This window comes from Ooceraea biroi, chromosome 9 (assembly GCF_003672135.1).
Source record: "Ooceraea biroi isolate clonal line C1 chromosome 9, Obir_v5.4, whole genome shotgun sequence".
NCBI lineage: Eukaryota > Metazoa > Arthropoda > Insecta > Hymenoptera > Formicidae > Ooceraea > Ooceraea biroi.
Window position 1 is genome coordinate 14,212,111 of NC_039514.1, and position 14,978 is coordinate 14,227,088.

General features: G+C 34.8%; 1 protein-coding gene and 1 long non-coding RNA gene across 10 annotated transcripts in view; both read right to left on the minus strand.

Moving 5' to 3' along the window:
- The window catches only part of LOC105275979 (histone-lysine N-methyltransferase 2C), a 33,883-nt gene extending 25,038 nt beyond the window's left edge, over nt 1-8,845 (minus strand). For 8 of the 9 annotated variants that reach the window (XM_026972474.1, XM_026972473.1, XM_026972472.1 and 5 more), the window contains exons 1-13: nt 7,836-8,845; nt 7,083-7,292; nt 6,698-6,875; nt 6,385-6,570; nt 6,010-6,240; nt 5,335-5,581; nt 5,052-5,169; nt 4,627-4,820; nt 1,987-4,423; nt 1,748-1,909; nt 1,328-1,463; nt 1,023-1,237; nt 713-837 (exon numbers count right to left, since the gene is read on the minus strand). In XM_026972474.1, the coding sequence (XP_026828275.1) occupies nt 713-837; nt 1,023-1,237; nt 1,328-1,463; nt 1,748-1,909; nt 1,987-4,423; nt 4,627-4,820; nt 5,052-5,169; nt 5,335-5,581; nt 6,010-6,240; nt 6,385-6,570; nt 6,698-6,875; nt 7,083-7,233 (4,380 nt within the window). In that variant the 5' untranslated portion in view covers nt 7,234-7,292; nt 7,836-8,845. Of the gene's footprint in view, nt 1-712; nt 838-1,022; nt 1,238-1,327; nt 1,464-1,747; nt 1,910-1,986; nt 4,424-4,626; nt 4,821-5,051; nt 5,170-5,334; nt 5,582-6,009; nt 6,241-6,384; nt 6,571-6,697; nt 6,876-7,082; nt 7,293-7,413; nt 7,478-7,835 lie in introns of all 9 variants that reach the window. The other variant, XM_026972466.1, reaches the window with a different exon arrangement.
- A 220-nt stretch (nt 8,846-9,065) lies between these two features.
- Nucleotides 9,066-11,367, minus strand: LOC113562538. The gene is made up of 2 exons (XR_003406962.1): nt 9,522-11,367; nt 9,066-9,439 (listed from the first exon to the last, which is right to left on the minus strand). It is a non-coding gene; the product is annotated as an uncharacterized LOC113562538 (long non-coding RNA).
- Between the last annotated feature and the right edge of the window lie 3,611 nt (nt 11,368-14,978).

Below are 14,978 nucleotides of genomic sequence, written 5' to 3' on the forward strand. Positions count from 1 at the left end.
ATCTCTTTTTTGTATTATGCGTTAATTTACACAGAGGATTTGGCAGAAATTAAAAATTTCATTAACTACCCCTCATTTGAGCCCACTATATAAAGGCCCGTTCACGTTCAATCCTACATATTTTTTAGCGTGAGAAGGCCCATTATTCCTAACGTTATAGATTCTATGATTCATTCAGAAAATCCGTGTTTACATATTTTTAAGAAAATTAAATGTGCAATGGAAAAAGTTTATCAAACTGTTTGAAATAATTATTTAATAATTAATTTCATCTTCATAAAAAATAAATATTGTATCCTCTTGATTATCAAATTTTGCTCTATAATGTACGAGTGCTGTTAAAAATTCTGATAATCCCGCTGAGAATATAACTTGCGACACACAGAGCTGTCGAGCTGTTAGTCTCACTTGAGTGTTAGCACAAGACATGGTCGAGGACAAGAACCCCCAACAAGAACATTCAGAAATGCGGATTATTCGATTTAATTATCGTGCTTCTATCATAAATATTCTCCAGAATTTTAAGATTTAAAAATGTGACTAATTCACGAAAACAAACGCAATAGCTGTTCGCATTTCTTGGTTCTCTCTGTGATATATATATACACACATGTATATACATACATACATACACATACATATATGTATGTATATACATATATATATATACATATATACACACATACATATACGTATGTATGTATACAATTACCTGTTGCGTCTTCTTCATACGAATAGCGGCTCGATTGTCTCGCGCCATCGTCAAGAACGGACCTTTTTTTTCATTTGGAAGCGCTCGCCACTTTTTCAAGATTTGTTTACATCTCTCGGGCCAGGCTGCATAAATATAAAACCCATTAGAAAAGAATTAACTAAAAAGGTTTGGTTTTTAATTTTTAGTTTTAACTTTTTTAAATTATCAAAAAATCAGAGTAGAAACGTTAAAAAATCTTGGTAAAAATAAGAGATGTGTAAAAAGATGGGGAAATATTGACTGTACTTAATAAAAAAAGATATTTCACCTGGATATTCGGTTTTCAACTCGGGATGATTGAGATTAGAATAAAGCACTGAGGATATTGTTGCTCCAGCGCCCAATGTTTCATCGGTCTCCATCTTCATATTACTTCTTTGGTTATACGAGATTGTGGTATTGCCCGCTGCACTATTTCCCTCGTCATCGGGGTTCACCCATGGACTAGGTGGTTCCGAAAACGCGGGACTAAATTGTGGGCTACTGCAACATTAAGAGTAAGATAAAATTAGTATTAAATCGGAGTTGCTTATGTTTTTGCCAGTTATATATTTTTTTAATATTTATTCTTACTTGCTATATTCTGAGTGATATGGTGAACACGGTGGGTAACTCATTGGAGAATTCAAGATTGATGAATTTGATTGGCCAACTGAGGGCAGAGCACCAGGTACTTGAGGTCTCGCTAAAGGCATTGCTGTTTGAATACCTGTACAAATAAGTATTCTTAATTAAAGTAAAATTTATAAAATATAATATAAAAATTATAAAGTATAAAATATACAACACAAAAAGACTTCGTTGTAAAATATAAATGCATGATAATACACACACGCACACGCACACGCAGTATAAATAATCTTCAAATTTATATTTATATAATTCGTGTGCGTGCATATGTATAATATTTATTAATTCCAATCTTCTGACATTCAAATTTCAAATTTTTATTTTATATTTCATTAATTATGCAGATGTATAGAGTGTATTTACCAGGATGAGGAGAAGGTGATACTAGGGGTGTAGTAGATGATGAAGGATGCGAAGTCTGAGCTTGGACAGAAAACACTGATGACTCTTGAGATTCTTGAGATTCATCAGTTAGAACTCCCTTAAATATTTCCTCGATATCTTTGCTATCCATATTTGGTAAACCTTAGGAAAAATATGTAACGTTTAATTTTGTAGCACAACAAAGATACAATATCGAATATTCACTTAAAATATCTTACCTGTGTCCCTGACCATTGATTCCAAATTAAAATGTGGACTTAGAATATCAGTTAATTCATCTTTACTGCCACCTTGAGCGTCATCCAACTCATCCAGTGCTTCGCTCGCCTTTGCTAGATCCTCATCATTCTCGTTCATTATCGTATTTACTAAATCATTGTCCAACAAATCTCCAGAAATTGGTATAATATCCCCAAGCGCTTCGGTATCACTACCATCATCCTCCATAATTTCTTCTCTTTTGATTTGCTCAGGAACAATCTTTTCATCCTGTTTTCCTTGTTTTGCTTTAACTTGTTCCATCACCTCTAATAAATCTTGAGACAACTGTATAGTATTATCATCATTTTCAGGAACTTTGTATTCTTCTTCGGACTCGCTACTGCTTTCCAACTCTTTTTCCTTCGTCGTATCCATCAAATCCTTGCCAAAAAACGCCTCCTGCATATAAAGAGGAAAGCATTCTGCCAGCTTCGTTTTTGGTTTCCTTCTTTGAGGTTTCCTGCGGGGCTTATCGTCCCCCATGCCAACAACTGAAGAATCTCCAGGTTTTTCACCATCTCCCTCTTCTTCTTTGTCCTTTCTAGTTCCTCTTAATCTTACAACGAATCCTCCAATTCCTAATTTTTGAAGATTCCTTTGACGCTTTCTTCGCAAAACAGGAAGTCCGTTTTCCGAAGTGCAGATGCTAAAACCTTCGGGAGGAGGCTGGTTCCATACCATGCCCTCCTTCAATACAGTTTCTGGTTCATCTTTAACATCTATCAACTCCAATTTGTTAGTTTCCTCCAAAGAGTTGTCCAAACTGCCTCCGGCAACGACAGATTCGATAGTTGCCATTATATCTGCCTCTTTGTCAACCATCGGAAGTAGTTTTCTTCTCTTTTTTCTGGTTTGTTGATGCTCAGAAGTTAAAGACTTGATGTGACTCATTCCGGCTTCGGAAAGATAAACACCGTCTATTAGATATTGCTGCGATGGTTTAAACAGTTCTGGGCTTCGATTTTGCGGGGGAGGAGACAATCTTGAAAATTTTGGAGAAGGTTTCGAGAGAAGGTGAGGCGGAGGAACGTCTCTAGGACGACAAAGAAGACAAACGTATCCTTCTTGGGCACAACGTTCAGCTTCGGCTTCGCTTTTAATCGAATCGCAAAGGCAATGCAGCCATCTTTCGCACTGGATACATTGAATAATGAGATCACCCTCCTGATAAGCGTCTTGGCAGGCTACACAAGCGGTATGCGAAGCGCAAGGCCCGCACTGCGTGTAACTTTTCTGCCAAGATGAATTAAAGCCGGGATTATTAGATCCACAGGTTTGACATTGGGCGCACCATTTGCACTTCCAGGTGCCGTGCGGCACGTAATCCAAGGGTGGATCTATGCAATAGATATGATAACTGATATCGCAATCGTCACAGAGAATCAATCGGGCTTCGTCGTTTCGTTCACCGCAGCCTTCGCAAACAGTGCAATCGAGACACCGCCAGCCTTTTTGTAAGATCACTTTAGTAACCTTGACATTTGCACAATACGGATGGTAACATTGGCCACACTGAGCACACGCAATTAGGCAACCTTCTTGATCGGTACCAATTGCGCCACACATTACGCAGATGTCCTGAGTAAGAACAAACTTATCCTTGGCTGAGCACAGGACTAACCTGTTCTCCACACCAGGTTCATCCTCTTTCGACAATGAATCTGGCATTGGACGTTGCAGACCTACTCCAGGCACCCCAAAAATCCCTCTCATCTTTGCCTTAGGCCCCCTTTTTCTTCCAAACTCCGTCATCTTCTGTCTCTTTTGATAGCCTAGCTTTCCGATGCCTTTGGGTCTACCAATAAGACCACCACTGATTCCTAATCTCTTTTTTGCAATCTTAGTAGCACAAAATGGCTTTCCTTTACCTAGCCCAACAGAATAAAGCGCTTCTTCACTACCACCTTGATAATCCAATTCAGATTCGCCATCAAGACTCTCCTGAGAAGCGCTCAAACTTAAGTCGCCTTCGTCCAGGCTGTCTTTCCGTCTAGCCACCATGGCAAGGCTTTTGCAATGCGAACAAACATACTCGTAATCAGGTTTTGCCTCCTTACGCTGCTGGTATGTCAGTGGATCAGCTTCTGGATCGCACGTGCCATGCACAAACTTTTTACATACGTGACATTGCACCATTTCGCGATACGCTGCAGCCCTGTACGCCTTTCTACAGAGCGGACAGGAAAATCCTTTATTGCGCTGTTGATAACACGAATCGCAGACGGTAAAATGAGAATGCCATCTAGAAGATAGTCCAGCGCCGGGAGTACGTGATCCGCAATCAGTGCACACGCGGCAGCACTTACATTTCCAGCCGTACTTTGGAATAGAAGTGACGATTGGTCGTAGACAACTGGGATGGTAAACTTTATCACATCGCTCGCACAGCATCATCTATCGCAGAAAGTATTTCAGTCATTTTATAAAAATAATTAATCACTTTATAAAAGTCTTGAGGCTTTAGAAAGAAATTCATTTATATCTTACTACTTCTATTTATAACTTTAGTTATTTATAACTAGCTATATAAGTTATTTATGACTATATATTAATAAAAACTTGAATTTGAGTTAGTTAATTTATAAACTTATTCTCACCTTAGAAACATCCTCAGGTTGCCGACAGACTTGACAGACGCGGCAAGACAGACATTGCCACCCAGCACGTACCCCTGGCAGCAAAGATAACCCTACACAACTGCCATGATAATGTTGATCGCATACAGAACACATCACTAGATTGGAAACGTCACCCATTCCGTGACAATGCACACAAGTCACTTCTCCAGTCACTGCAAAGATAATGTTTTATTTAATTATCTTGTGTTATATATATGCATGTATAATTCCTTTATTTATATTTTACAATACTTCCAGAAACAGAATTTCTCAATTTTCTATTATATCTTCTTTATTTTTTTTTCTTTTACTTTGATCTTAGATATTTAATATCTATATAGATTAACTAATAAAAAGGTCTAAAAATAAAATATAAATTTAGAAATAATAAACAGTTTACTTACGTAAAAGCGGAACTTGGCCGAGATGTTGACTACAGAAAAGAGACAGGCTCTTTGTGTCTTGAAAGCAACTACTAGCTGCGGCACACGGGAAATGAAAATAACGATTGCACGATGTTACCTGTTAAAAATTACAGTAGATTATATTTAAGCAGTGATAATTGATCAAAACAGATTAAAATCACATACAAATAATTTGTCTTGTAATATTATTATAATCCTTATTTGTATTACTCTTTCACTTTACTTTTTTTTATAATTAATAATGAATTACACTGGAACTTACTTTGCAAGAAATTCCGGCACCATAGTGGGAGCAATAAGCGCAACGTCTAGAGGAAGCTTGCAAGACGGCGCGACACGTTAATTCTGGAGATAAATCGTGATTATTGCTGGACCAGATAATACATGACTGATGAACATAGTAATGACCAGTTGTGGACTCGAAAAGAACCCCGACTTCCGGTTCTTCTGAATAGCCTACGATTGTCAGTTCTTCTACCGGTTCCGTAAAATTTGTTAGACTAGTATTTCTATAAAAAAAAAGAACAAATTACCATATATAAACATAAATCTTCAAAGTTTTGTAGAAATGTAATCTAATTTCATTTTAACATCTTGGATTTATGTATAGTGATACTCGGACAATCTTGTTTTCAGAATAAAAAATAATATAATATAGATAGACAAGGTAGACCAATATATTATATATATGTTATAAGCTTTATAAAAGCTTTACTAAAGTGTCTCTTGATGAAACAAATATAAGTCCAAATATGTGAAGACATTCCTGCATTATAACGATATGTGTACGACTAGATAGAGAATAGTGACGCTTCGTCGTAGAACGTCGCCTAGCGGGAAGCCAGTATACTAGCGTTTCGTGTCATGAGATTACTTAGTTGGAAGCCAGTATAGTGGCGCGTAATGCCTGAAGGATTATTATTAACACAATTTTTACCTGCACTTAGCTAGGCTTTTCTGTCTACGGCAGGTAACGGCAGCTCCAGGACCAGCTGTACGCGGACTTTTATCTCCTGCAACGACATCAACGAGATGGTCAGTAGTCGACTCATCGCGGTTGGTCGACTTTTCAGGAGTAAAACCTGGCGGACATGTCAAACGTAGAAGTTCGCCTTGCCCCAATTGACTCCTCTCGCCCAGATTGCATAACGCGCAAACCTTGCCTGGCCTAGAAATATTAATATTTAATTTAATCACAAAATATTATATTAATATTTTGTGATTACACATAAAATAACACACACACACACGCGCGCGCACGTGCATAATATTTAAGTTATACATAAGTCAAGATAAAGATTACGAGTTTTACCATTGTTCAGGAAAGTAGGGAGGCTCTTCAGGTGCCGGCATCGACCTGTCAATTGTGTTCCCTGATGCCTCACCACCCTCGGTGGTATCGTCCGTCCCAGTGATGCGCAAAGGACTCGGTGACTCCGAATGTGTATCATCATCTTTGCTCTTGGTACGACGTGGTATACCTCTTGCATATCCAAGTCTGTAAATGCAATAATAAAATATGAGAAAACAATATTACATAAAGCAACACCTCCATGTGCTTATTGAAATAATTTAATATGCTTCTAATAATAATAATAATAATAAATTATGTTAACTGAACCAACCCTTTGCCTCTAGCCCCACCCCTTCCAAAGGATCTCCTAGCGCCCCCTCCACGAGTTATACCAAGAGGCCGCTCCTTCCGAGGCCTTCCAGGTCCACGACGAATATTCAAAGGCTTGCCACCAGGCAGCGGAAACTTCTGGTATCGTAACGGGTCATGAAAAGCCTCGTCCGGTGTAACTAAACAGAAAAAGAAATTATGAAAATTATGGAATCAAAACATAAAAAGAACATGATAAAACAATTATTTATAGTTATTCTGTGTGTGATGATTAAGATAGAAATAATTTTAAAATCATTTTTATATATAACAATAAATAACAATTATATAATATACAATTTCTTCAAAAATAGCAGATATAATGCAATTTTAAAATATGATAATACCAGGAGTTGTTGGAGTTGTCTGCCCAAGCAATTGATCAGAATTGGCTGGAGACACAGGAATCCCTGTAGTCTCTTCATCCTCGTCTTCACCATCAGAAGCCTCATCTAGCTCCATCTCCTCTTCACCCTCAAGGCGCTCTTCATCATCCATTGCACTTTGGCTCTCTCTCCGTCCCTTTCCCTCTCTATATGCTACTAATCTGTACTAATCTGAAAAAGATATAAGGAGAACTTAATACCTAAAATTATATGAAAAATATTATGCATTATGCACAATTTCTAGCCTCCCAAAACAGATATGTGTGGCCAAACTGAAAGAATTTAATAGTACCTTGACTATAAGGTACTCGCATCTAGTTAACACAGCTAGGCTACATGATCACTGCACAGCTTTGCTAGAATTGTGAGAAAGCTGATTACATGCTATCGACGAAAATACTTCCTTCTCCCAAGAACAAGTACATTATTTAACAATTACGTTTTTAATTTGAAAGAGAAATAAAATTTGGATTTTTCAAGTAATTCCCCCTCCCAACCTCACAGATGTAGAAGGTTCACCATCATCCTCGTAGTAGAAAGCTATAGGAGCAGGAAAGGTATCACGACGACGACATCGCGGCGCCGACAGCAACAACGGCGGCAACGAGGAAGGCCTTCGCCATTGCTACGTAAACAGACTCGTCAGGGCGCGCCGCCGCTTGCCATTGGCGTTGGCGTTGCCGTAGCACTCGGCACTGAGCGTGGTCCACGTACCTGGCAATTAATGCTGCTGATAAGGTGATGTGAATATCATGGTGGAATCAACAACGAGCTGCTGGTAATCGTGATAGCGGCGACTGAGCCAGGTAAACATGTTGCAGCAGCACGAGAACGGACCGTGGAAAAAAATGTCACGCACACAGACAGACGAACTCCTTGCGCGAGCGGAAGAGTACGCTACGCGACGCGCCTAGTGGGCTAGGTTCACGGAGGACGGATGCACATGTGCAGGTCCGCCATATACGCGCTGTAAAACTTCCTGTGGACATGGCTTCTAGGGGAATTTATACCGCATTTGACTTCCACTATGCGTTTACGGCCGCTATTCATGGTCGCGACGTTCATTTGTAATGTCATTATTCCGCAACTTATCATCTTATCTGCGAAATTATTTTGTGCATTTGTGTGTGTATGTAACTCGCGCCTGGTAGATGTGCAAAAGTTAAGAAAAAAAGAGAAAAATGCCGAATACTCAACAGAGATTCCTAAGAATGTTATGAAAACCTATTTAAATGTCAAATAACAAATATAATTTTATAAATTTTGGCAAGTATATGCATGATGTGTGATTCCGATCCGCAGATTCTTTTTGAACTCTCTCTGCTGTCTGGGATGTTGCAAAAGGAATTTATAATAATGATACGTAGTAATACTTGTAATACTATTTATTAGTTATTTTAACCGTTGTCATGTTCGAATATTTTTACGGCAGTTGATGGTAGTGAATTGTTTCTTATGCAATAATTGCATATTTTTACAATAATTATTAAATATATATTAAATATACACATTAAAACAAGATGTGATATTTACAAAAATTATCTTTTTCAAAGAAGGTAAAAAAAGACCATTTAATTTTATATTAAATATTTGTTTTCCTTATAAATACAAGAAATCTATAAACTTAGAATCACAATAAAACAAGTTATGCATATATGTATTAATAATAAATCAACATAAATTATTTACACATACATATCTTTTTCTTATATAACATAATCTAAAAATATAAAGATTTATCTCATTTTATTATAATCTTCTTTTTAGTTATTACATTATAAAATAATAGTTCACAAAACTATATAATTAAGAGGGCAATAAATTTATATTTATCACAGACGTATTTTAAAAACAAATATGGAGATATAAAAATAATAACTAAATATATATAGTATGTAAAGGAAAGAAGGAAGGAAGAGGATAATGAATAATAGGTTATATTATTAGTAGTTCCATATGTTATATAGCGATTTCTGTTCGCGCTTACATTCATTAGAAACTACATTTTTTGTTTCATTTTCGCACTTTCTCTCTCTCTCTCTCTCTTTCTCTCTCACGCCATTTTATGACACTCTACAAAATAATATATATGAAACAAAATAAATACAGCCTAACATTATTCCCTTACACCTTAGCTCACGATCGAAAGTTGACATGCGTCCCGACCCGTTGATAAGCACTTGAGCAGCAGGAGATATGGTAACGTCTTGCCCAGCCTAATCACTCCTGCGGCACTAGTACTTAGGAACAGGACAGGACTTAAGTTTTTTCTTTCCCACCGAGGCCTCTCAGAGAGTGAGTATTCTTCAACACATCTTCTGCAAACGAAATATACAATATAACATAAAGTACAATAAAGGATAAAATTGAAAAAAAGTAATGCGAAAAATGGAAATTTACTGTTATAATCTCAAGTTTGATTAAAAAGAGAACAAAACTTAGTGTTTGCTTCCCCTACCGAATCCGCTGAAGAATCCTCACGCGCCTTCTGCAAATAAAATAATATAAAAATATGCAAGATATAACAGGCAAACATAAAATGTAAAATGGAAGATAAAAAATTAATTTTTTAAATCTATAATAGAATGGATCTTGAATTGTCTTCTCTCTCAAAAATCTTTTAAAATCCTTTCGGGTACCGTACATTGTACAGATGTATTTAGCGTCATTACCGCATCTCTCTATCATTAACCATTTATGTGATAATGGTAGTGGCTGTATAGGTTTACTTCATGAAATAATAATGAAAGAAGAGCGTGTGTCACGCAACGTCCGTAAATTCTTGAGTTTCAGCACCAATTATCTAATCCTACCGAATATTACCAACAATATATAGACTTATTAGGATTAATTAAAATTTCCTACATTTTTGTTTACTGCCTATACTTAAAAGGATGATAAAAAAAGTAACAAAAACCTAATATCAGCTATATACTAAATTATAAAAATAAATTATAACGAATGTGTTACAAAAATTATAAAAACTAATTATTGTAATAATATACCTAATATCAGCTATACAATAAATGTTAACATAAAAATAAATAATAACGAATGTAAGTGTTACAAAAATTATAAAAATAATTATTGAAGATTAAAAACCCAAGAGTTAAATTTCTCCTTGCATTTCCGTCAAAGAAAAGTTATTTATGAAATAATTAAGAAACGTGTCAGCAAGCGATTAGAATAGTCGATTGGCAGTAGGACACTCAGTATATAGTGATGATGCAACGGCAAACAGTCGTACTCTATTGAAACAGCCTCGAGAAGTCATTAAAGTCGCCCACTGTATTCCCCTTTTCTCCCTTAGTCTTTCTTTTTCTCTTTCACCCTCAGTGCGCTGCTCAAAGATATTAGACTTAATGCTATCATGTTATCATCCAAATATAAGCTATGTCACGGCTACCGTATCATTTCTTAATCACTTATTTCGATGTTTTGTATATTAGTTTTATAATATAAATGGATTATATTTATCATCTTTAAGTATGCGTGATATAAATAACATTATAAAGATTAAACGCAGCTTCTGCATTTTCTTCCAAGATATTCTTACATTTTCTTACGATACATAAAAGTAAAATAAACTCGGACTTCACACTATTACAAAGATGAGAGAGCAAAGGAGAGTACAATTGAATCTTTGATTTCTCGGAGTCTCTCTGTTTAGCAAACGTGGGGGTCTCGCTTTATCGAATGTCCTATTCATCATTCACAGCCTAGCTGGAAATCGCTCGAGTATCAAGATGCATGTAATGCAATAGTATAAGAATGCAAAACTATGCATATGTTAAAAAAGATTTCCGTGGCCTAATAATATGAAACAATATAAAACAATAAATATTATTTAACATATATTATAAACAGAAGCTATAAATATTTTTATATCAATACAAAATCCTACTAAAAAGTTGTTTACACAAGATAATCATAATTCACGTAATGTATTTCAATCCTTTACAACACATGTAACAAAGATAGTAAAATAGCAGTTAATGGAACAATGTTGTGTTGCTTATTATTTTTAAACGTCGCTCGGATTAGTTTTAATCATTCGCCAAAGAGGATTAGAGACGCCGTCGTTGCAAATTCAGCTGCAACGTATAGCGTGTCGCATGCACCACATGCGTACATACAAGGTGGTCTAAAAATTGATATTTATCAGTGAAAAAATAAACTAGTAAAAAAAATATTAAAACAAAACGAAATTTTCTAAAATTTTCTACTTAAAATTTTATTTAGTGTTAGTATTTAATTCGATGTAATATAATTTTGATATTATATGATTCTAATATGTACATTTTAGTTTTATTTCATTTTTTATTTAAATTTTCTTTATTAAAAGGAAAAATCTCTCCACTTATTTATAACAAATATTATAAATAAAATAATTGACTTTTTTGATGCTGACGGTTACAAAAGTGCGAAAAATTGCGCCACGACGAAAAAGGGGATTAATCGTGGGATAAGACAAGAGCGGGTGTCAATTAACGTTAATTCTCACTAATGCTAGTGGTCCCCTGCGACGTCCATCAAATGCTGTCCCCCTCAATTTGAAAATAACTCGTTTCTGTGACAATGTATGCTACTTAAAGCAGATTCGAAGCGTAAAAACAGAATAAAAGAAAGTTATTTATTCAAACTAATTAGTGAAAAGGAATTAATGAATATTATGCAAATAATTTGAATGTCAGATTATAAAATTAGTAATTATACAATTCTGTTAGTAATTAATTTATATTTAAAAAAATTAATTATGTAAAAAATAATGATTAAAATTATATAATTAGTAGTTAATAATTAATAATTATAAAAATGTGCTTCTATTGATAGCTTTTCTCAGTTGATCTATTTCTTATAGAACTATTGAAGCTGCACAGAGAACCAGCATTATTGGTATTTTGACCCTAGACTATCTTTCCTCTTTCATGTCCTATACGTTATGCTATCGTCCATGCGAGGTCAAGAAGTCACTGCGATAAACAGCGAAGAGACATTGAGAAAGCAATATTACACTTCCAAAACAAAATACTTTCCTTCCAATTTGCTTTGATTTTATTTGGAACAAATGTTTAATAAGAGAAAAATTATAAAAAATACTCTAAAATAATATCTAAGTACTTATTAGTTGTACAAAAATTATTGTATGAAACAAGAGATTAAAGATTGATTAGCAAAAAATAAAATTAGAAACTATGATATCTAATGAAAAGTTAATTATAGATTTAACACGTATTGCATCTGCAAAACTTACATTCTTCACTTTTCGAATCTGTACGTATGCAATTTTTAAAACTTCTAAATAATAAAAATAAAAGGGGACAATCTAATAATTCTTTAAATCGCATGAATTTTAATTCTTGTAAAAAATAATCATAACTTAATATTTCATTAACATTATAATTGATCTGTATCTGACACATTTCGTGAACGCGCGTTCTTGCCGGAACAATCGCAGGAAATCGTAAGTAACCTTTAACCTTTTATCGTGTGCGCATATGTAATTAATTTTATAACTGTTTTTCTCCAATTTTTTAATCGGTATAATACGTGTGTATCTCTAATTTATTATAAGCATCTATTATCTTATTATTATATAATCTTGTATCTTAAATAATTATTAAATACCTATTACATTTAATAATTTATATTTTGTATATTGTTATCTATTTTATCTATTTTATATTATATATATATGAGCCTATATTTAATGTGTTAGAAAGATATATGGAATTTCAAAAATCCGATATAAAAAGTTTCCAAGTCAATTGAGGACTTTACATAATTTTCTATGAATAAATAAAATTTTGCAAGAGTATACCAACTGTTTGCAAAAATCGATCAAAATAAAACTTTTTCTCGTCTGATAAACTGATTATAAACTGATGTAACCTCCTCCAATTCCTCACGGCGCATGTATATTTTTTCACTGGTTTTTTTATTCACTGAATACGCAGGCTTCCTCAACGCGTGCATTTTACAACTCCACGTCGAACAAGAAAGAAGCAAATCCCACTGACGAAATGCACAACGAACTGAGCGTTGTGTATTCTCGATCTATTTGATATAGCGACGCGCGCGCATGCGTACACGCATAACATCATACACGCACATCGCGGCGATGCAACGGTGACTGAGCGTTAAGTGCCGTTGATTGGCTTAATATAGTGGGGCGCGCGAGCGCGCGGCGCAATTGGCTCCGCGGTGCGCGCGGGAAATGATTGGTCAATTTAATCCTAGAATGCGCGCCGCATTAAGCATTCAAACCGCGTTCACTGTCTATTAACCAACTGCCCAGTGACGAGAGAGGCCTGCATCACCGTTCCTAACAGCGCATTTTAATAAAAATATTGTAAGAAAATAACAAGTGTAAGTATATACAATAATATAAAAAGAAGAAGCAAAGTAAAATTTTACATAAATTTTAATTTCGACAAATGAACACTTATCCACGAAACATTCATGTGTTAGCTTTACATCCATGTGTGCGCGTTATACAGTACGTATATAGGCATATTTATTATTTCTCAATTATATTTTAATTTTCTAAGTAGTATTTGTTATAACTAATAAAATAAATATGGTTAATTATAATTTATTTTATAGGTATGTTACATTAAGAGCTTATTTTTTATTTTTTCTTGCACTTTTAAGGATTATTTAATACTTGTTACGCCACTGTCCTCTCTTCTGCTCTACGTCATACGTTGGTCGCTCCGCACCACCATTTTTTTCTCTTCCATTCGTTCTGAGTCAATTTACCAATTGAAATCAGTGTCGGTTGCAGCTCTGAATGGTCCGCCAACCGACGGCGAATGATCTTGTTCCCCTTTTTTCCCCTGCCAAGAGAGAAGCTGTTATCAAACTATTCACCGGGCCGATAAGGCTCTCATTCAAATCTCGGGACGAGATTGCGCGCTCTTGTTAAATTTCATAATCTCATTGATTTAAAATTGAAATAAAAAACAAGTTAATTTTAAAGTATTCCCAGAAATTACAGAAGAAAGAGAAAAGATAGCTTAGAAAAAGAAATTAAATTTTAAATGATATATGCGTTTGTCCATGAAGGTTTCCTAAAACATTCCCACGATGATTTTACCAAGTATAGTCGATTTCATTTCCATAGAATTTCTTTGTGATTCCTAGATATTTTGCTGCAAATGTCACGTCGCATATACTTACTAGCATATAAAGTAATAGCGCCTAGATGAATTTTTAAATAATCACCTACGGCGTTACTACTTAACACGCAAATAAGTTACTAAACTATAAGCTCTTTCAATTACACAGGATATTCCTTTTGAATACTTATTTATTTAAACTTCATTAGTATGACATATTAATTGTAGTTACTTTCGGATATTTGTTGGTCGAATTATATACTCATCAAAATAAGTTCATAGCTTTTCTTATTATCCACATCAGTTATTGAGAGTTCAATATAATATTCAATAGAAGAGTTAAGCAGGCCCTAGACGGTCAATATTATTACACAATAATATTGAAGCAGGCCCTAGATCAATATTAACCGTCTAGGACCGTTATAATATTGATCGACCGTCTAGGACCTGCTTTACAAACTACTTACTAAATGGATAGACAAAAGATGAAATATAAATAGAAATGGGAGAGAAACAATCATGCAACGATAACGGCAGAATATCAAAGCTAAAAACTAAAACTTTAAAGATTTTTTTAAAAGAAATGAATAAGTTTTTGTGAATTGTTATTAGACGAAAAAGGGATAGTTAGATATGTGAACGAAGCAACGAGCGTTCAAATAATTCTTCGCCCATTGTTACGGTCACAAATCAAAATATCTCTATTGTTATTTTTACTTAATGTATAAAAAGATGT